This window comes from Saccopteryx bilineata, chromosome 11 (assembly GCF_036850765.1).
Source record: "Saccopteryx bilineata isolate mSacBil1 chromosome 11, mSacBil1_pri_phased_curated, whole genome shotgun sequence".
NCBI lineage: Eukaryota > Metazoa > Chordata > Mammalia > Chiroptera > Emballonuridae > Saccopteryx > Saccopteryx bilineata.
In genome coordinates, this window is record NC_089500.1 from 16669375 (window position 1) to 16692136 (window position 22762).

General features: G+C 39.4%; 1 protein-coding gene across 1 annotated transcript; it reads right to left on the reverse strand.

Annotated features, from left to right (window-relative positions):
• Positions 1–4886: 4886 nt before the first annotated feature.
• DYNAP (dynactin associated protein) lies at positions 4887–18798 on the reverse strand. The gene is made up of 3 exons (XM_066247341.1): positions 18732–18798; positions 12308–12472; positions 4887–6931 (listed from the first exon to the last, which is right to left on the reverse strand). The coding sequence occupies exons 1-3, from the start codon at positions 18786–18788 to the stop codon at positions 6473–6475; spliced, it is 681 nt and encodes a 226-aa protein (XP_066103438.1). The 5' UTR covers positions 18789–18798; the 3' UTR covers positions 4887–6472.
• Positions 18799–22762: the final 3964 nt, after the last annotated feature.

Sequence of the window (22762 nt, forward strand, 5' to 3'; positions counted from 1 at the left end):
ACCTATTCAGTGCAGTTCGATGTGGGCTCACGCATAGATTTTTAGGGCTCCTTAGGTAGCTATCCTGTATAGCCTCTACAGACTTGTCACTCACTGATGGCCTACCAGAATGGGGTTTCTCCACCAAACTGCCGGTTTCCTTCAACTGCTTATCCCACCGAGTAATGTTATTCCTATGTGATGGCGCTTCGTTATAAACGCGCCAATATTCACATTGCACTTTTGTCACGGATTCAAATTTAGCAAGCCACAGACCACACTGAACTTTCCTCTGTACCATCCACATGTCCACTGGCATGGTCGTGGGATGCTCCGCTGTATACACGGTGTTACATCATCATCTGCGCATGCACACATGCTGCCACATCATCCTACAGAAACTGGGAGGGTTTTCCTTTTATTTCCTGCAGATTTTACATTTCTATCGTCTTTTGTTGCTTTCCTGTGACTGGTCAAAAGTGCACCATGACTTTACGGACACACTGTAGTTGTAGCTTAATCTGAAGTGCTTACTAAAGGTTAACTTGCCATAAAGAGAACATTTTTAGGACTGATGGTCATTCTATTAGTTAATGTGATGATATGACTTTGCAGTTGCAAGTTCAAAAAGATATAGGTACAGACTGAGACTGATGACTGTTGTGGACCGTAAATGACAAAAAGCCATTATAGATTCGAAGCTTAGTAAAAGGCTAAGTTCTCCCCCCTCCATCTACATATTTGGCTTTGATGCTGAGTATTTGCACCTACTCCACTTGCTTCCTTGGGTTGCTGGAAGCAATATACATGCCTTTCCTCTGACTCTTTGTTTGTTTCAGATGTTGTAAATTTCACTAATGTATCCTATTTTCGTCTTGGGAGAGTTCCTGTCTTAGCCTTTGATGTGCAACTTTGTATCAGGGTCCTTGATTTGCATATGTCTATATAATAAAGTGAACTGGGGCTATGAGGCACTCAGATACTGCCAGGCATTTTGAAGAGTCCTCCCGATCCCATCGTTTTTGTTTTGACAAAGTGTGTTTCCTTAATTCCACACCGTTATTAGGAGCTGCACTGGTCTGCGGCAAGTGGCGCCCGAACAGACAACTTGAGTATGAGTACAAGGAAATTAAAACTGAAGAAAGGTGATGGAACTCCCCAAAGTGAAGTGCGCACAGTGAGTAAAGAAAGTTTTTTGGGAAAGTGTAGTCAGGAGTAAAAGATTATGGGACAGATAGGGTCAAAAATAAGGGACCTTTATGTAGAAATGTTTCCGTATGAAGATACATTGTTGTCTGAAGAGTATCAGGGTGAGCTGGAAACAGAGGGATGTGAATATGAGGATAACTTGAAGTCTGAGGATGACAGGGGGGATGAAAAATCTGTGGCTATGGCTGCCTTAGCCGCGGGGCCTCTGCTGCCCTCAGCTCCTTCCTACATTCAACTCTCTGCTCCTCCGTTCCCTTATCGGGCTGATTCCAGAGTCTATAGCTCAAAATCTGGGAAATCCCCTCTCCAACAATCTGTAGACCAGGCTTGAAATATAGGGGAAACAATAAATGATGGCTTTACCCATTTTTCTGTTGTAGAAAGACAGGATGATACAGGGAGACTAGTGTGAGAACATGAGCCTGTACCCTTTAGAACTCTGAAAGAGCTTAAATTTGCTTGTGTTCAGTATGGGCCACTTGGTTTATCAGATATTATTAGTACAAAGGCTCTTCCCCCAAATGACTGGAAGGTGACTGCTTGTGCTTGTCTCTCTGGGGGTAATTATTTGCTGTGGAAGTTGGACTTTCATGAAGGGGCTGTTGAGGTAGGAGAAAAATCTCAGCATAGTCAACCTGAGCTACCAGTTACAGCGAATATAGAATTTGAGAATGGATAAGAGACTCAGGTATTAGGAAAATTACAGCTTTTTCTGTCATGGTCTGATTTTCTTTAATGTTTTGACTGTGGTCTTCTGAACTATCATTTTGTTTCTTTCTTGTTCTTTGCCTGGAGGTTGAGGTGGGGGACCTGTGTTGGATCTGACTCTAGGAAATATTCTAGCAGCTGCCGAGAGCAAATTTTCTTGGGGGGATTTTGTTTAGTCACATCCTTCAGTCTCTCTGTCAGAAAATGCCCTAATATCAGGCAGGCATCTTTCTAATCTGGATATGCTCTGAAATCCTGGGTTTCCCTCTGGTTTGTCTGGTTCATCTAATTCTTGTTTCTGTTTAGTCTTTGTTTAATGTTGTCAAAATTGTAAGGTATTTTTCCCCACCGAGAAGGAAGGAAGAGGCCAGAGCCACGCAGTGTGGAATAGCAAATGGCTTTATTGAGTACAGAGCACGCATCCCGCCCAGCAAGGTTCCCTGGCCCCAAGGAAAGAAAGATGGAGGCTAGGGAAGTTGCACAGATTAAACCGCATGGGAGATATTTAAAGGGTCCCTCTAGGGAAGTGGAGCTACTATGACATGTTGAAATTTCACTGGCTGGCAGACGATCACTTCTTTCCAAATAGTTCCTGGGAAGCTTCCTTTTACGCGCTTGATTGTGGGCGGTTCTAGCCAAAGTTCGCGGGTCTGAATTCCCCATGTGACCATCCCCCATTATCCACCGACCTTACAAAAATGTGTCTGTTTTTAAGGCCTGAATTAAGTTTGTTTTTGCATGCAAAGGTTGGAAATGCTGGCTCTAATATTTAGAAAAAATAAAATGTTTTTAGAACTTTTAAGGAGCACTCATTTAAATTTAAATAGAATAGAATGTAGATCCTTAAGACTTACTGATTTGGTTAGTGCATTGTGAGGTGTGTTCAGAGTTAGGAGCCAAATAGCAACTTAAATATTAGGAAACTCCTGCAAATTTTCTTTGTCATGCTCTTTTTACTTTAAATTTTCTGAATACTGATGTACAGGGTCATTCAGCAAGCAGAGAGACTCTGGAACCCTGCAAGGAAAGCCTTCCCTGAAGTGCAATGGAGGGACCCACTCACAGGAATCTGGCAAGGGCCAGACCCTGTTCTCTTATGGGGCCGAGGATATGTGTGTGTTTTTCCTAGGTCTGCTGAAGCTCCTCGGTGGATCCCTGAATGACTGGTGAGACATCATGATTCTAGATGAGAGATTCACTTCACAAGAGCAATTGCATAAGACTTATTTTACTATACTCTCTTCCCTGTCTCAATTATTATTATGTAATTTTTTAATGTTTTAGATCATTTTATTTCTTTTCTGCTCCATTACATGAAAAGAGGGCGAAAGGGGGGCCTGATTTGGGTGTTGCTGAACAGAAATCTCATACGGCCGTCTTGAGATTTTTCGAGAGAGATCTCTGTTTAGTATATATCCTTATTATGTTCCTATTAAGGTAGCCCTACTTAAGATCAAGCAGGCCATAGTTTAATCTCTAAAACCCCGGGTTTCACTCTTGATTTGTCTGATTGTATGTGAAGTCTTTGTTTAATGTCTAAGTGTCTTTGTTTATAAGGCCTGAATTAAATGCTTACATGAAAAGTAATAATAATAATAATTTTGGAAATGCCAGCTCTAGTATTGAAAACAAAATAAAAATAATTTTATTTCCCTACATAAATATAATTTTGTTTGGAATAAGTAAACCACGCTTATTTTGGATCCAAAAGACTTGCTGGTTTGGCCAGGCTGCTCCAGGCCACAAGTGGAAGGCTTGAAGCAGCATAGATTTACATAATAAAAGTGTAAAGATTTTTTTTTACTATAGGAGAATAATGAAGATCACATTGGGATTTTTCAGTTTTGATATGTATTCTTTATGGTGCCTGTTAATTAATATTAAGGGGGTGTTTTGATAAGTGTGGGAATGGTGCTTAAAGGTGCATTTACTCTATTTTTTTTCTTTTAATAATTTTATTTTTTAATGGGGTGACATCAATAAATCAGGATACATATATTCAAAGATAACAACTCCAGGTTATCTTGTTCAATTATGTTGCATACCCATCACCCAAAGTCAGATTGTCCTCAGTCACCTTCTATCTAGTTCTCTTTGTGCCCCTCCCCCCCTTTCCCTCTCCCTCTTCCCCCTCCCCCCGTAACCACCACACTCTTATCAATGTCTCTTAGTCTCACTTTTATGTCCCACCTATGTATAGAATAATGCAGTTCCTGTTTTTTTCTGATTTCCTTATTTCACTTCGTATAATGTTATCAAGATCCCACCATTTTGCTGTAAATGATCCGATGTCATCATTTCTTATGGCTGAGTAGTATTCCATAGTGTATATGTGCCACATCTTCTTTATCCAGTCATCTATTGATGGGTTTTTTTGGTTATTTCCATGTCCTGGCCACTGTGAACAATGCTGCAATGATTTACTCTATTTTTGTTCAAAGTTAACAAAGTCAAGAATTTCTTGAAATCTTTGAAGTCAAAATATTGTAGTGTGCTTAACATTTGCTTGAAGATTCAATTGTAAATAATATAAAAAGAAATGGGGGGGGGGTCATGTCCTGGAGCTCCTGCAGGTCTACCCTATCATACTTTTTACTTCAAACAGTTTCTTTTGAATGCTGATGTACAAGAGATGCCAAATTTTTTTGTCCCGCAAACTACCACCCCCCCTTTTTTTTTATTTGATTCCAGCTAATAACTCTGTTCTGTCTTTTTATGAATAGCTCCAGTATAGGCAGATAGGGACTCTCAAGCCCCTCAGCAAGATCTTCTGAGCATGGCTTTTAAGGTACCAAGAGGCCAAAAAAGCCCAAAGGAGATCGGGTAAAATACTAGCTCTTGGCATATGCCCTCAAAGGCTCCAACACTCCAACTAGAACTTCATCAGGGCCCTGCTTCAATAGTGGAAAGGATGGTCATTTAAGCCAAAGCCTGCCAGGCTTACATGCTTTTGCTGTGAGGAAGAAGGGACACTGGAGGGAACCCTCCTCTAAGGGAGGGTTCAGTCTCTTCCAGCCCTGCTCCAGCCACCTGTGACCTAACCTTGCCCAGAATACTGGGACTTGACACTGAAGGCTAAAAGGTGCCCAGGGCCAGTGACCCCATCTCTGACACTGTGAAGGAGCCTGGGGTATTTCTTCCAAGTAGCCGGTAGACTGGTCTCATTTACACAAGGACCATTTAACTATGTCTTGCCTGAATATTCAGGTTTTTTATTCTTCCCTCGAAGATCTCTGTTGTGGGTATTAATAGTCCTGTTTTCTGCTGCTTTGTTTAATATATAGTCTTTCCTTTATTCCTCCTGCCTCAATGCCCCACTCATATTTTAGGCTGGAACCTACTCCTAATTTAGAGCTCCCTTTTTCCTTTCTTGCCAACTTACAGATTTACCTCTGCCACTCAGCTTAGTGTATCCCAAGGTTCTCCTCACCACCCCATGGCTGTAAAGCTCCAGTATAGGGCCCCCTGGGTTCATTTTTCCAGTTTAAAGAAAACGGAAGCTCCATCTTCATGCGTGCTGCAGATGGCTTTTCCAGTCCACCTAGGTCATTGCCAGCTGGGAGCAGCGGTCATTGGGACTTTGATGCTAGCTGCAGAGTGTGAAAGTGTGACAGCAATTCCAGTGCCATGTGGACTTTTCCTGAATGTGGACTTTTCCTGGACTCCTCCTGTGACAGTTTTTGATGGACTGAACTGGGGTTGGGTTGCATTTGCAGAGATTTGGAATGGTGTTGGGGCCAACTTGGACTTGGTGAACACTTTAAGGACATTACTCTTTTATAGATTCTTGTTGTATTAGCTTAAAGGGTTTGCTTAAAGGCTTTAATCATTGTGATGTATTAGTATCCTTGTTTTGGGTATCTGTTAGCATTGGCTATACTAATTTTGTGTTTGTTCTCTATTTTTTCCATCTGCCTCCAAATTAGAAAATCAGATGAGTGCAAATCTCAGCACACAAATTAAAAAGAAAAGGGGGATATGTTGTGGACCGTAAATGGCAAAAAGCCATTATAGATTCGAGGCTTAGCCAAAAGGCTAAGTTCTCCCCCCTCCATCTACATATTTGGCTTTGATGCTGAGTATTTGCACCCACTCCACTTGCTTCCTTGGGTTGCTGGAAGCAATATACATGCCCTTCCTCTGACTCTTTGTTTGTTTCAGATGTTTGTAAATTTCACTAATGTATCCTGTTTTTGCCTTGGAAGAGTTCCTGTCTTAGCCTTTGATGTGCAACTTTGTATCAGGGTCCCTGATTTGCATATGTCTATATAATAAAGCGAACTGGGGCTATGAGGTACTTGGATACTGCCAGGCACTTTGAGGAGTCCTCCCGGTCCCATCGTTTTTGTTTTGACAAAGTGTGTTTCCTTAATTCCGCACCGTTATTTGGAGTCGCACTGGTCCGCGGCAGATGACCATTGTTAATGTAGGCTAAGTGAAAATTATACTAATTGTAGGTTGAGTGGAAGTGGTAGCATTGTACAGCCCACTGAAGTGAATATATAGTAGTTGTATATTAAAAGAGATGGTGAAAGTGATGATTATTTTGGTTGTCAGCTAAAATGAATTGCATTAATTATTTTGTTGTTGTTGAAATTATAGCCATTGTAGATTCCTTTGAAGTGGGGGCATCTGTGGTTTTACTTGGAGCAGGGGTGATGGCTGTTTTGGTTGTAAGTTCAGTTGAATGTGTGAAAGTTGTAGGTTCAGTGGAAGCTATGGTTGTGGCTATTGTGTCAGTAGGTTCAGGGGACCACAAAATGGTTGTAGATTCTGCTGTACTAGCTGTAGTTGTAGGTTTGGTAGATATGGTGGTCACTGTAGGCTGAGCAGCAGCAGAAGTTTTCCCATGGACAGTAAGTGCAGGTTTCCCGTTGTTTGGAGATAGGTGGATAACGATGGAAGAGTTGTCATTTCTTCTACTATTCACCAGGCATATTATGAGCACTCCAATTGCCATTGTTATCACACAGGCTAAGAGACAAGCCAAAAAGATGTTCCACAGAGACCAGTAACTGCACCAATTTCCTTTCACCTAAAAGCGTCAATGAAAATATCATAAAGAAAAAACAAAAATGCTTGTGATTCATTATCTCTTTTGTGTTGTTTACACCTTAGTGTTTTAACATCATTTAAATCCCTACAGTCTCTAAAGATATTTAGGCTTAAAGTCCAGGTTATTATCCAGGTGGAAGTAATTGCATGCTTTCTCTATAAAACTTTAGAAAAAATCAAAACTGGCCAATATCTCATCTTCTCTTATCCAATTTTCCAATGATTGACATGAGTTTTCTCATCTTTTCATGTAAGCAAATGGCATCTTAACAGCCATTCTCTGTCATGTACCTGATCTTTCCGTTGGACATTGTCATTACCCCATCAGCTCCACTTCCAAAATCACTTCTTCAAGAATCCTGTGCTCTAACCACCATCCCTTCTTCTTCCATCTTGTTTGTTCAATTAGTCACACAACAACCTTTTTTAAATTTTATTAATATCTTCAGCCCAGCAACCCTTGCTTTACTCATATCCCTTCTTATCCACTTTTTGTTAAATGGTCCATTATTTCAATGCCATTTACCTATTCCCCAAAACCTCTTACAGTTTCCTCCTCTCATTTATTTCAGCTGGCAAACGAATGGCTCTGTGCTTTCTCTGCACCTGCCCTTGCGTAGCTCACTGCTGAGGAAAGTCAAGCACCGGACTGAGCAGTATCAGTATAAAAGTATGATCACCATCCCTGAATGGATTTTCTGTACTGCTCTACCATCCTATTATATGTCTCTGATTATATTTCTCAATACTCTTCTTTCTCCTCAAATCTGCAATCTCCCTCACACGCACATTGTCCCTCCTCATTCCCATCAAATGACTTCACCTCCTTCCTACTTCATTAGGAAACCTGAAATCATCAAATGGGAACTCTTTCCAAACCCCTAGGTCCCACACCTGCGAATCTAAACATGCCTGGCCTCCACCTGCTTCCTTCCCTGATTGACACAAGAGAAGTGAGCCTTCCTTCTGCCTGAAGCTGATCTGTCCAACTGTCCTTTGGTTCCAAACCCTCCCTACCTTTCTTTTCTTTTGATTACTCCTTTCTCTTGGACTGAATTCTTCACCACTTTCCTCTTAAATGGCTTCTTTATTTTAACATTTAAACATACTCAACTCTCTCCCTAAACAAACAAATAAAAATTTTATCCTTTGATTCCAAATTCCCTTCTAGCTACTTATTTTTCTCTGGAAAATGAAACTTCCCTACAGTTGTCTCAAATGTAAATATAATGTCTTCATTTGCATAGTCTTCAATCCATTCCAGTCAGGCTTCTGTCTGCCGTGCTATGAAACACCTCTTCATAAAGTCATCAGGGACATCATTCATTCAAATACAAGGAGCATATTTTAGCCCTTGATTTATTTAAGCTCTCAGTAGTATTTGCCACTGGAGACCGTTCCTCCTTCCCTCTTTTGAATAATCTCTTCCCTTTGCTTCTGGGATATTCCATTCTCATAGATTTCCTCCTGAACTCCCACAATCATCTTCTCAGTTTCTTTTGAAGGCTCACAATCCACTTTTGGACTTTATTGTTGAGATTCTCAGACCCTGTCTCTTTCCACTTTAAATCTAGGATAAGCAAACTTTTTCTGTAAAGGACCAAAGAGTGAATATTTCGGTGTTGTAAGCCATTCAGTTTCAGCCACACTGCTCCCTGTGTCACTGCTGTAAAAGCAGCCACAGGTGGAAAATAAACAAGTAGGCATGACTGTATTCTGACAAAACTTGATTTACAAAGTAGGCTGGTGGGAAAGATTTGGTCACTAAGCTATCTTTCTAGTCTTTCTCATTCATAACTATAATATTATTTAATTACCATTCATATCAGAGTGACTTTCAAGTTTATTTCCTATCCAGCCTTCCCTTCTAACCTTCAAATGCTTGCATGATACCACACCTTGGTTTCAAAAATGCCTCAGACTCACTATCCCATTTTAGTATACATGCTGCCAAAGTGAGCACTGACTCACTGTATCCAAACCCAAAGCCATGACCTTCCCAGTGAACCCTGGCCTGCTTTACATTTTATTAAATGGTATCACCATCTAGTCCATTGAGTTCCAACAGCTAGAACAAAAAGATCTTGTTCGAAATGTCCCAATCCATTACCAAGCCCTGTTAACTTTACCTGCTAAATATCTCCTACTAGTATTGACGTCACTGCCCAGAGGACAACATGGTCTCCTCACGCACCTACACATCCACCTATACCGGAGTACTGGTCAGTGATTATGTTATGAGGAGAGGAGTGATACACTATTGGTATTTTTTTTTGGAATTGTTCTTAGAGTATTTCCATATTTTAACATAATATTGATATCCTGGTGATGAATCAACTCCTGATAATAGCCCTTTATAATTTCCTGTGACCCAGCATGTAGATGACTGCCCAGAACTTGGTATGACAAAGGGGGCCCAGAGAATCCATGAGAGTGCCCTGGCTCCTTGCCAGGCTTGTCACCGGCAAGTGCACAAAGAAAAGAGCACCCCAGACGTCTTCCAGAGGTGTGCATTCTAACCCTTCTTACATTCCCACTAATCCCTTCTCATGCATTAAGTTATTTACTAGTATGATTTAAAAGAAAAAAAATTACATTAAAGACTATAAACACTGTCTTGGAATCTACATTCTGCCCAGGCAAATTGTTTAACTTCCCTGAGTCCCTATTTTTTCATTTATGAATTGGTGATAAAGTGGCCTGTGACCTACAGGATAGCCTTAAGAATGAACAAAACTGAATTGCTTTGTTAATTCTAAAGTGTTTTGCAAATATGTATTGCTAATATTCTTAGTCAACAAACCAAAGTGGATGAGTACAATCTTTTTCATTGGACAGATGTGTTAAAATTTCAGAGCTATATCATCTTAAACAATTTCTTCCTTTCTCTGAGCTTCAACTCTCCTTATCTTGAAATACAGGCTGAAAAATACCTATCTCACTAGTTCTCAAAAATATTTTTATTTTGAATACAGGATAGCAAAGGGATTCAGATCAAGAGGTTTGGAGTCCAGAAGATTTGGGGATTGAATTAGCTCTGCCATTTATTAGGTGTGTAGTATTTGACAACTTTTTCTTTCTGAGCCTTTGTTTCCTCATAATAATAATGACACCTACCTAATAAGAAAGATGAGATAAAATAAGACAATATTTTTAAAGTGCCTAGCATAGTGTCAGGTATATAAATTTTCAATTGTCCAACATGATTATTTTATTGTTACCTGTATGAGAGTAAAGCCCTTAAGAAATGGGATACACGGGGGGGGGGGGGGGGATGAGAAAGAAGGGGAGGGGGAGGGGCACAAAGAAAACTAGATAGAAGGTGATGGAGGACAATCTGACTTTGGGTGATGGGTATGCAACATAATTGAATGACAAGATAACCTGGACATGTTTTCTTTGAACATATGTACCCTGATTTATTGATGTCACCCCATTAAAATTAATAAAAATTTATTTATAAAAAAAAGAAATGGGATACAACATTCATGCCTTATAGACAGACTAGAGTATATCTTAAATACTACAAAATACGGGCTATGGTATTTGTTGGGTTTTGTGCAAAAGGTGAGAGCCTCAAGAAGCGGCAGTGGAATGAAGGCATGGGTCACCAAAGCCAGGGCAATGAGGACCACTACGGTCAAGAAGCCCTAGGAAAAATACCTTCTTCGTCTCAAGAGAAGAAAGTGTCCAAAAGGCTTATGCACATCTGAGAGGAGTCTATAATTTTTCCTTTAAAAGAAATTATAAAAAGAAATAAAGTGCAGGTAACCAGAGAACAGGATATCCAACTTCTGTTCTGGTCACTTCCAGAAAAAGTTATGTGACTTCTAGAAAATCTCTTAGATTTTGTAGGCCATATTTTCCCTGATTTTTAAATGATAAAATGGGACTAAATCACTTATTCTCCACACTGGTTGCATTTAATAAATATACTGGTGCATGGACTTCAACCCCAGAGTTTCTGATTGAACGCGTCTGGGTGGGGTTCAGCCGTTGGTACTTCATAAACAATCCCCAGGTGCTTCTAACATGCAGCAAGTGTTAAGAACTACCAGGTCAGATGTTACCTAAGACCTCTCCCAGTTCCACAATTGCTATGAATTACTTTCTCTCTGAAAACAAGGAGATTTTCTAACTCCACCCTATTGATCTCATTCTTTCTTTCACATTGCCCCAGCAACAGTATAAACAGTTTATATTTTTCATGCAGAATCAAAACACAAGACTCAAGAGTCTTTCTACTGAACATTTAAACCAGATTAGGTAACAGAGGGTAGGAATTTCAGAGTCATGGGAACCCAATCAAACTTCCAAGCAGAATAAGCAATTTTATAGTCAAGGTCAAGTTCCTAAACTAGGGATTAAGATGTAGAGATATAGTTCTGAGGTAAAGTTAATTCAGCCAACAAGAAGGTCAGGAACCAAAGAGAGCTGAGTCTAGTCCCCAAAGCTAGCGGAGAGAAGCTGGAGAACAGAGCCAGCCATCCATATCAAGGTTTTACATACCAGAGGTCAGGACCAAGAGACAGAAAGAAAATGCCACAAGCTTTGTTCTCACATTGTTGGAACAACATAAAAAAGTAAGTGATCACCAATAAAGTAGGACCCTTGAAGCTTTAAATATGACCTAGTCAGTCTGCTCTCTGCATCTCTGAATGTGTTTCTATTCTAGATGGGGGTTGGGGGACTGGGTGAAAAAGGTAAAGTGATTAAACAAAGAAAAAATACTTATAGACATAGACAACAGCGTGGGGCTGCAGGAGGGAAAGAGAGTGGGGCCGTGTAGGAGGGCAGTGGGAAGACGGAGAGTGATGGAGGGAGACTCGACTTGGGCTGATGAACACACAGCATAATGTACAGATGATGTATTGTAGACTCGTGCACCTGAAACCTGTATAATTTTATTAACCAATATTGCTCCAATAAATTCAATAAAAGTTTGTTTTAAATAAAAATAAATTTATATGTTTATTTGTGAAAAAAATATGAACTAGTCTCTCATCAGAGTCTAATTAATGAATTAAACTTCCAACATGTGTGATCCCCTGCTCCTCTCCAAACTTGCATTTGTACTTTTCATTTATTCCTTTTAATTATACATACGTTCTCTATTGATGTGACTAGTTCAGTCCCCAACTAAAACATTAGCTCTTTAAAAACAAGGGCTATAAAATGTTCTTCTTCTTATGACTTGCCTCACAGTGACTTATAATTTTAACATAAGACAACAAAGGCTTAACATGAATGTGGGTGAATTTAGTGATTGAATACATTTCCTGGGAAAGAATAGAACAAACATATCCCAGTGTAGAGCGCAGCCCAACCTGGGTGAAAGCTGCTATACCAATATTACTTGTGTATGGGAAGATTCCGTGTGTGGGTGTCCTGAGTGTTCAAGGACTCCTGGGTTCATGCAGACCCCAGTTAAGTCAGAAGAGACATCACAGGTTATGCCATCCGAAGGTGGACGCCAGCAGGCAGAGCCGTGAGCCTCTTGGTCACCTGAGCACATGGCTGGCTGTAAAGATGAAGCACAAGTGAATAGGAAGCCTTGGGGTTAGAGCTAAAAAAAGAAATTGCTTGCAGCTTATCAGATAAAACCTAACCAGGTCATTTTGGAAATGAGATTTTAAAGCAAAAAGAGTTGAATCTAGTAGTAGTAGCAGCAGCCGTATGTCATAAGAATACAAGAACAAGAACAAGCACTGGAGTCCAGACCTCCCAGTGTTAAGGCCAGAGTATTGTTCATTCCACTATACTATCTGTAGTATATTGTTATACTAAACTATAGTCATACAGTAATATAGTGTATACTCTACTACACTGTACGGATTAAAAATCCTCATACAACGAGACTGCATAATCCATACCATGCTCTGTGCAGTGGAGCTTGCAAACCCATGACAGGGACACAAGACAAACCTTTTGTTCAGTGGGTAATATGCCTTTTCTGGATCCCTCCTGAGCACACAGCAGGGTAAAAACAGTTCTCCACCACCACAACAAAGGTCTCTACTCTCAGAGTTTACATGCTAATAGAACAAGGAAGCAAAACAGATTTCTGCATGACTAACAAATAATACAATAATTGCAAAATGTTTTTGAGAAAAAGGCATGATACAAATTGAATATGGGTGAGTTCGGAGGGAAATATTTGGGGGAAGAAGTGTGTTAAAAGAGGTAGAAGAACAAAATAAAGTAAAAATGAAAGAGAAATAGGTTCAGGAATTTAAGGATCTTGGTCCGAAGTTTTGTCACATCTCAAAAATATTGTAGAATCATCTGGGGCACGGCAACTCATGGGATAATAACACTTACTTTCTAGCTGTGAGTTAAGGGCATTATTGTCACTTGCTCATCTTCCAAAGGAGGCCACTAAAACTACCCACCCGTAGATTTGCTGGGAGGATTTATGAGTACGTAACTGCTGAAGGGTTAGAGCAAAGTCTGGCATAGAGGATGCACTCAGTGTTAGCTATCGCTATAGTCAGTATTACTATTCATGTGTTTATTCCTACTGTTCTACTATTTGTCTTTGATCATGCTGATTTAATAACCCATTACTAGATAGCTATGAAACTGCTGGTCCATCAACCAGTAAGTTTCATGAAACTGTCAAACTGGAATTATATGTGACCATTTGTCCATTAGGAACTATCATTAACAATACAAAAAAAATAAATGATTGTTATAAAATATAGAAAAATAAAATATTCTTGGCAGTATAGAGATTGCTGAGTTAGATTTTCCTACATGTTATAGCAAAGGAATAAAGAAAACATTTCTATGTTTTGTTGAGTAAGATTTAACCAAGCCCACGTTATTCACTAGGTAAAAGTCAGCAAAGGTGGACTTACCTTTAATAACAGCCTTGCCTATTTTCTTAAATGCTGATTCCATTGTTTTAGTTACTACTCTGTTTGCCTGTGGCTGATGAAATAGCAAGATTTATTTTCTTTTGGTTTATAATCTTTAAATAATTCTTAAAGTTCATAATTAAATTTGGTCTTCAGGGAAAAATATATTTATAACTACGCCCTAAATGTCCATAAAAAATGAACTATTTAGTCAGCTATCCAGATGCATGCTATAAAAACAACTTAAATCTGATCAGGTGGTGGTGCAGTGGATGGATAGAGAGTCAGTCTGGGATGCTGAGGACCCAGGTTCGAAACCCAGAGGTTGCCGACTTGAGTGTGGGCTCACTCAAGTTACCAGATTGAGCAGGGTTACCAGATTGTGAGTGGGAACATAAACTTGATCTCTTGGTCACTGGCTTGAGCCCACAGGCCTCTGGCATGAAGCCTAAGGTTGCTGGCTTAGTCCAAGGTCACTGGCTTGAGCAAGGGGTCACTTGCTCTGCTGGAGTCCCCCAGTAAAAACACATATGAGAAAGCAATCAATGAACAACTAAGATACCACAAGTATGAGTTAATGCTTCTCATCTCTCTCCCTTCCTGTCTGCCTGACCCTATCTGTCCCCCCCATCTCTCACATACAAAAACAAAAACAAAAACAAAACTTAAAGATAATATCTATAAACATCTTCAAATTTGTTGCTACCTGGAGAAACTATAAAGATGATTAATACTTGGCTAAAGGAATTTTTTCTATTTTCAATTTCCAGCACCCTAAAGATTCAACTTTAGTGTCTCAAACTCAGAAATGACAAAAAGAACATCTTGAGGAGGGTCCTTTGTTCAGCAACTCAAGAAGACAACCCCCTTCTCTTTGGGTGAACAACTAACACTGAGTAGTAGAATTTCCTTCTTTGGCTTATACAGCAGGTGGTTAGTGCAGGTGGTTAGTACAGCTGGTAGCCACAGCTCCAAATTGCAAAGGCAAATATTTTATTCATTCTTCAGGCAGTGGTTTTTAACTTACCATTTTAATTTTTAGTACATTTCCATCCCTTGTTCTGATATCAAAGATTATTGGTTCAGATATAACCAGATACTTAAAAAGCACTCAATAACTATACAGTGAAGGCTTGATTCTTGGTGGGAAATATTTTAAAATAGACAATAGATCATATTTTTATACAAAGTATAAATGTTTAGAGGATTTCTTCCATAGGCCTAAAGATAATATCCAGGATTAATATCAGGATTTCTAGCACAATTACAAATCTGAGTCCTGATGGGTTTAGAAATTATACATAAAATTGGAGAATCCAATTGTAAAAATGTAAGTTAAAAACTAAACCAAAGTTGGTGAATGAAGATGACAAATATAGAAAGTTAAATGGATTTATTCATATAGCATGTGGTCATATTTCTAATGCTTTATATCAGTAAGTATCTAAAACGGTGTTTCCCAACGTGGGGCCCATGCCCCACAGGGGGGCAATTTGATAGTTAAGGGGGGCAATTTGAAAATGGACTCCACACGACTTTAACTCTTTCGCCCCGGGCCATTTAAATGCAATGCTAGATATTGGTGCCAAATTTAACAAAAAATGCAATTCTTAAATAATTGCGGTAAATAATTATTAAGTATAATTTCATTTGACGAGACCAAAATATCAACTGGGTGATTGGCGTCCTCAAGTAAACTTCGTCCTGGGTTCACCGCGGAGCGTGCCGTCTGCCGCGGGGAGCCCCGGACGTTTTAAAAACTCGCTAAACAATGCAGTTATTCTCACCTAATTGGCCCATCGCAACTTCTGTAGCATTTCACATCATTCAGTTGGTGTTAATTTGAAATAAGTGTCAGTCAAAACTGTTGTAAAAGCTCATTGATTTAATAAATATACATATATATATTGCATAGATATAATTGGTAAGTATTTGATTTTATTTTTATCAATATTAAACTCTTTATTAAGTACTTCTTGCATCTGGGCTAGAAAGCAATAATATTTTATAAATATTATTGGGGCTATAATAGTGCATGCATGACAATTTTAATTTTAGAAGCATAACTTTCCAGAAAATTTTGTCAAGTGGAAAAAATATAGATACCTTTTGATTTGCGGTGGTAGTGTAGTAAATATGTTATATACATTTAAATAAATATGAATTTTTAGTATACGTTTAAAATATGTCACATTGAATATATTTTAACACATATTTTAATATTAGTTTTTAATTGATCTTATTTTTATTATAGCCCATAGTAAAATGAGTGGTGCAAGCAAGAAAAAAACTCATCAATATTCGGAGGAATATTTAAAATTTGGGTTCATACTCGCTGTTCACAATGAGCGGATTCCTTTTGTCTTTTATGCCAGCAATGCTTGACCAACGAATCAATGAAACGAGGTTGTCTTGAGGCGCATTTGAAGGCGAAACATAGTGCTCATATTAATTCAGATTTGAGTTACTTTAAAACTTTAAAGAAAAATTTTGAAAAAAGAACAACATTAAAGTCTCTATTTACTGCTCATACTTCAACTAATAATCGTGTTCTTGAGGCTAGTTATCAAATTTCTTTATTCATCGCTAAAACTGGAGAAAATCACACTATAGGAGAGAATTTAATAAAACCGTCAATATCAGCATTTCTTAAAACGGTTCTTGAAAAAGATGACAAAGATGTATTGATAAAAGCTATGCCACTCAGTAACAATTCTGTTAGCAGAAGAATAGACGAAATGAGTGAGGATATTGAAAAACAATTTATTGAAAAGCTGAAAACAAGAAAATTCTCCTTGCAAATGGATGAATCAACTTTGAGAGACAGTGAGGCAGTATTGATAACTTACGTAAGATATATTGATAAAGGACATTTTGCTGAAGAAATGTTGTTCTGTAAAAGATTAGAAAGCACCACTACCTCCAAAGATATATATAATAAGCTAAAAAACTACTTAGATGTCAATGATATACCAATGAAATATATAATATCTTGTGCTGCAGATGGTGCTCCCAATATGATGAGCAAGAAAAATGGCTGCTTAAAATTGATGAAAGATGCGAATCCAGAAATGATTCTTGTGCATTGTGTTATTCATAGGGAAAACTTGGTAGCTAAAAATATCTCGCCTGTTCTGAATGAAGTATTACATACAGTAATAAAGTGTGTTAATGCTATTAAAGCTAGTGCCAAATGTGAGCATCTTTTCAAGCTATTTTGTGAAGAACAAAATGAAGTCCATGTGAGACTTTTACTTCATATTGAAGTAAGATGGCTATCTAAAGGAAACTGTTTGAAAAGATTTATGGAACTGTTTGATACTCTTAGTGATTTTTTAAGCAACAAACCTGAAATGAAGTATATGTTAACAATAGACGGTAAAGCATTTGTGAGTTATATCTTTGAAAAACTAAATATATTAAATAAGCAACTTCAAGGAAAAAATAAAACTCTTGTCGATGCAAAAGCAAAGATATTTGGTTTCATTACCAATATTGAGTTATGTCAGAAACATATTAACGACAAAAACCTTAAACAGTTTCATTGGCTCCAAAAATGTGAAGTAACTGATACTGCTTTACTTGTTATTGTCAATCATTTGAATATTCTATCGGCTGATTTAAAAGAAAGATTTTCTGATTTAAAACAAATTGATTTCCCAACATGGATGATGCAGCCAATGTTAGTGGATTTGTCTGATATATCAAATATGCAGTATCAAGAAGAACTCGCAGAATTGCAAAATGATGAGTCACTTAAAGCTTTATTTAATATCAAAGGAGCGATGGCATGGCTTTGTGAGGAAACAGAAATCAAATACCCAAATTCAACCAAATGTGCAAGAAAACTATTGCTACCGTTTCCATCTTCATTTTTAGCTGAATGTGGATTTAGTGCTGTAAATGATTTACTGGTAAAAAAAAGAAATCGCCTGGATATAACACAACGTGGAGACTTGAGACTAAAGCTAACCAAACTGGAACCTAATATAAAATCTCTGTGCAGCAAGCATCAAGCACAAGGATCACACTAAATTAAAATAATAAATTAATATAGAAAAATCTGTATTAAAATTATTTGGAATTTAAATTTCTGTTTTTCATTATATGTTTTGAAATTTTACTTACTGTGTTTTGTTAACAATTTCATAGTGATTTCTTCCTAGAACCTATCATTTATGTTTATTAAGTGAAAAAATCAATTTTTTTTTTTTTTTTTCATTTTTCTGAAGCTGGAAACAGGGAGAGACAGTCAGACAGACTCCCGCATGCGCCCGACCAGGATCCACCCGGCACGCCCACCATGGGGCCACGCTCTGCCCACCAGGGGGCGATGCTCTGCCCATCCTGGGCGTCTCCATGTTGCGACCAGAGCCACTCTAGCGCCTGAGGCAGAGGCCACAGAGCCATCCCCAGCGCCCGGGCCATCTTTGCTCCAATGGAGCCTTGGCTGCGGGAGGGGAAGAGAGAGAGAGGAAAGCGCGGCGGAGGGGTGGAGAAGCAAATGTGCGCTTCTCCTGTGTGCCCTGGCCGGGAATCGAACCCGGGTCCTCCGCACGCTAGGCCGACGCTCTACCACTGAGCCAACCGGCCAGGGCCAAATCAATTTTTTAATGTTAAAAATTATGTATGTTACATAGGGGGCGGACATAAAAATTTTAGAAAGGTTAAGGTGGGGCATGGCACAAAAAAGGTTGGGAAACACTGATCTAAAATATTTTCTAAAGCATAATATAGCAGAATGTAGCATGAAAAGTAGAAGCAAAAAATATATAAAATACACTGCTACTCCTATTTTTAGAAAAGAATGCAAAATGATGTCACTGACTATATACAGCAGTAAAGAGCTTAGGTTGTTTTTAGTGCTGAAAACAAGACTGTCATATAAGCAACATATCAAAATAGAGCAGCGATACTCACCTGCTGGTTCTCAAAGCGTTCCATATTCACGATGTATTTTCCGTGTTTCCTGTTCATTTTTGAGCCTTCAATGCTACAAGTTTAATTCCAATAATACTTTTCAATACATGCATTGCCCTTTATACCAGCAACCCGGAAAATAATTAAAATGATGGGTGGAAGATCAACTCTGATGCATCAGTGCAGGTGTGGATGAAACAAAAAACTAATTACTCACTAAAATGGGATCCACCTTAGAGAAGGAAATAAGGAATTAATTACAGAAAGACATAAGAAACCCATATTGCCTCTGAGCGGTGCTGTGATTGCCACCCTCAACAACCCTCCGGACAGAAATGAACTCTGAAAATCTTACATAATTTTTTCTTTTCGATCTTTTAGCAAGGCTGGGTGGTGCTGCCACCTAAATTAGACCTGCGTAGGAGGACAGAGACTGCTGGGAATGAGGATCCACATAAAAGCAAGGACCCGGCAGCTCCCAGGGTGGAGACAGCTGTCACCCGGGCTGACCCTGCATCTTCTCTCCAAACGGCAGAAGAAGAAGTGTTAGACCAGAGGGTCGCAGAGCGAGCACGGGCAGCAATCAGCCATGCAGGCCGTATCTCTCGCTCTGTGCGGAGGTCACGGCCCTGGATCTGGACCTGAGGTTCCCTAAGGGACCACAGTCGGCAGGGATGGGCACAAGAAGAGCAAGGAAGGCCTCCAGGCCTCGTTAAGCAATTGCAGCAAATAGACTGGTTGTGAGAAGGGGACCTCAGAATGGAAATTTAAGAAAACCTCAGGTCTACAAGGTGGGGCAGAGAGAGAGAGAAATCAGGGCTTCTGAGGTCCAGAACCATGATCAGGTTATCAGAAATGCGGCCCTGTGAGGATGGGGTCCACCCTAAACCTGAGATTGGAGTAAGAGCCAAGTGCTCAGTGGGGGGGACATGGCAGCCCTGCTGGGGGTACAGCGGACAGTGCGGGGGGGGGGGGGGGGGGGGGGGCAGCGGTCCCAGAGTGCAAAGGTGGGGCCTTGCTTATTTCATCAACTTCATTCTGGGTGGGGGTGGGGTGTAGAACGGGGAGCTACTGGCGCTGGAGTAGCTCATAGCACTTCTCCCGAGTCCGGTGTGGAGCTGGGACACTGGTGGCCACCAAGGCAGGCCTGAAAGCGGCTGTAGTGAACTCAGCCTGCGGAGCAGGCAGGGCAGGGGAGTGAAGCTGAGAATACACCCACTGCGGTAAATCTGAGACATCAGGAAAGCCAAGCAGCGATCTTTGAGGGATGGAGCTGGTCGTGGTTTGCAGGCGGCAAGCTCTGAGCCAGATCTTACAAGTCCTCATGCACCCAGATGTACAGAGAGAAGGAAGGAGAGATGGCAGAGGACAACCGCTGAAACACACATAGAGAAGCAGAAAGACTCAGGCATGGGGGAGGGGGGGAGGGCTTGGAGGAGCCATCTGGATGTAGTGTGAGGCTATGATGAAAATAGAGAGATGTGGGACCCAATAGACAAAGGGGAAAGGTAAATGTCAGGATGTGAAGTTCAAAATGTGAACTGAAATTGAACAAAACAGTAGGATTGTGTGTAAGGAAATAAATGAAATTTATATTTGGAACTAATTTTGTAGTCATTAGTGTCAGTAAAAAAGGAAATTTTATGACCATTCCTGAATTAATTCCAGTTCTAATGCTGTAATTCATATTGTTGGCTGCCTTTTATGTCCCCTACCTTGTACTGGATGCTGAAATTTCATATGATTCCTTTATCTCCCCTGAGAAAGAACACACATAAGGGGTCTTCCAACTTCCACGTGTTCTTCCCCTTCAATTTACTCTTCACAGGGCGGCTAGAACACTTTTTGCAAAATGCCAATCTGCTTATGTCACTGTCCCAAAAAACCCAGAATGGCTTTCGGTTGCCCTTTAGGTAAAATTCCAGATCCTTCCATGGCCAACAAACTTCTGAACTGGCTGGACTCAGCTTACCTCTGAATCTCACTCAGCACTATTTCACACTCCATACACCCTGCCCAGCCACACTGTTTAAAAAGCACTTGAAATGCTCTCGTTTCTCTTTAGATCACATAAATCTTTCGCCTTTTAAAAAGCACTTGAAGAAATACTTAAAATATACAAAAGGTATAAAGAAGAATTGGGTAAACAGCCAAATTCCCATTCTCAGTCAGCCTAAGAGATTCAGGGTTGCTTTCACTCATAACACTTCTGAAATTAAATATGTGGGTGTCTTCCATGCCAATCAGTTCTCCAACTTTTTCAGATACCAGCTGGTGCCTGCCCTACAATTCAATTCAACACTGACACTGTCTGCTAGGAGTCAGCATCAGACCCTCAGGGTAAAGGTCTCCGTCCACAAGACTGCCCCACGTTCAGACTCCAATTTCAAGCCCCGTACCGCCTGTACGTCTGACCAACTAGCTGTAAGTCAGATGTTCCCCTTCTCAGGTTTGATGATTTGCTCGACTGGCTCACACAACTCAGGAATAAACATTTACCAGTTTATTCTAAAGGATGTCTAAAAGATACAGATGAACAGCCAGATAAGGAAGTACATAGGGCAAGGTCTAGAAGAGTCAGAAGGACAGGAGCTTCTGTCCCCACGGAGCTGGGGTGTGCTGCTCTCCTTCCACAGGGGATAAGGTCACCAGCTCAGATGCTATCTAAACCCCATTGTTCAGGGGTTCTGTGAGGTTTCATCACATGGCATGATCAGTTATTAACTCAAGCCCCAACCCCTCTCACCTACCGGAGTTTGGGGTGTGTGGTTGAAAGTTCCAGGCTTCTGACCAAGGTTTGGTCTTTCTTATAACAAGTTTCCATCCTGAAGTTACATAGGAACTACAAAAAGCCTCCTTACGAAACTCGGCTATCACCAAGGAAACGACTAGGGATTTAGGAGCTCCACATCAGAAACTGAAAACAAAGACCAAGTTTATTTCTATGATATCACGGAGACAAAATTATTTACATATAATAGGTTCACCTCTGTCCTTATTCCTAACCATATTCATTCTCTCCCTTCTACTCTTCTTAATTTAATATTTATATTTCCCATGTATTTTTTGTTTAATACATTCATTCCAAAAATATACAATAATGTTTTCATGTTTTAAAATTTATGTAAAAAACTATTATACAATATTTTTCCATAATATAGGGTTTTGGGGTTCCACATTTAATTTATAAAATTCAACTATACTGACAGCTATAATTCTCTTTTATTCATTTTCACGGCTTTCTAGTATTCCATTGATAGAATACATCACAATTATTCATCTATTCTATTGCTAGAAGTTAAGTTTGGTTCCATTTTTTACTATTATAAACAGTGGTATTATGAATGTGCTAATATATGCCTTCTTGGGCACAATTATTAAAATGTTTCTAGCAGTATGGCTAAGAGTAAAATTTCTGAACCATCAGGTGTTATCTTCAAATTTATCATTTATTCCCAAGATTGCTTTCAAGGCTGTATAATTATTCACTCTTATAACAGTAGTACCACCTTTCATAAGTGTTAACACTTAGCGTTGTTAAGTTTTTATTTTTCTAGCGTGTATGGTACAAAAATACAGTGCTGGTTTCACCTTTCTTTTTCACCCTGCTTACATATAAGCTGGGGTTCTTGGTCTTCTGGGTTACACAACAAATGTTTCTTGTGGGAATTTTTTTTTGTTTGTTTACTCTTTTTTTTCTTTGCATGGCTTTTAGAAATAAATGTGGAGACATTCAGAACTAATGGCTCTTTTCATGCTGCAGGGATTAGAAAGCTCTGTCTTTTGTCATACCTTTTCTGAATTGTGATCACATTATGCATATACACAAATATAGTATCTTCTTATTTAATATTTTAACATATGCATTTGCCCTAGTAATTTAAAATCTTTTTTAAAAAACAACAAACACATTTAATGTCAATGTCAGGTGTGAAATCAGGTCAGGGGTGAATTAGCTGAGCTAACCTAATAGGTTTTTGTGTGTCTTCAATGATAAGTAATATTGGATAATATAATCTATATGTTGAGCT

Excerpts from the sequence above, each read along its gene's own strand:
- DYNAP (XM_066247341.1), bottom strand. The coding sequence starts at position 18,788 with ATGAACAGGAAACACGGAAAATACATCGTGAATATGGAACGCTTTGAG. Across the intron at positions 12,473-18,731 it reads AACGCTTTGAGAACCAGCAG|CCAGCCATGTGCTCAGGTGA; the intron begins GTGAGTATCGCT and ends TCATCTTTACAG. Across the intron at positions 6,932-12,307 it reads CGGAATCTTCCCATACACAA|GTGAAAGGAAATTGGTGCAG; the intron begins GTAATATTGGTA and ends TGACGCTTTTAG.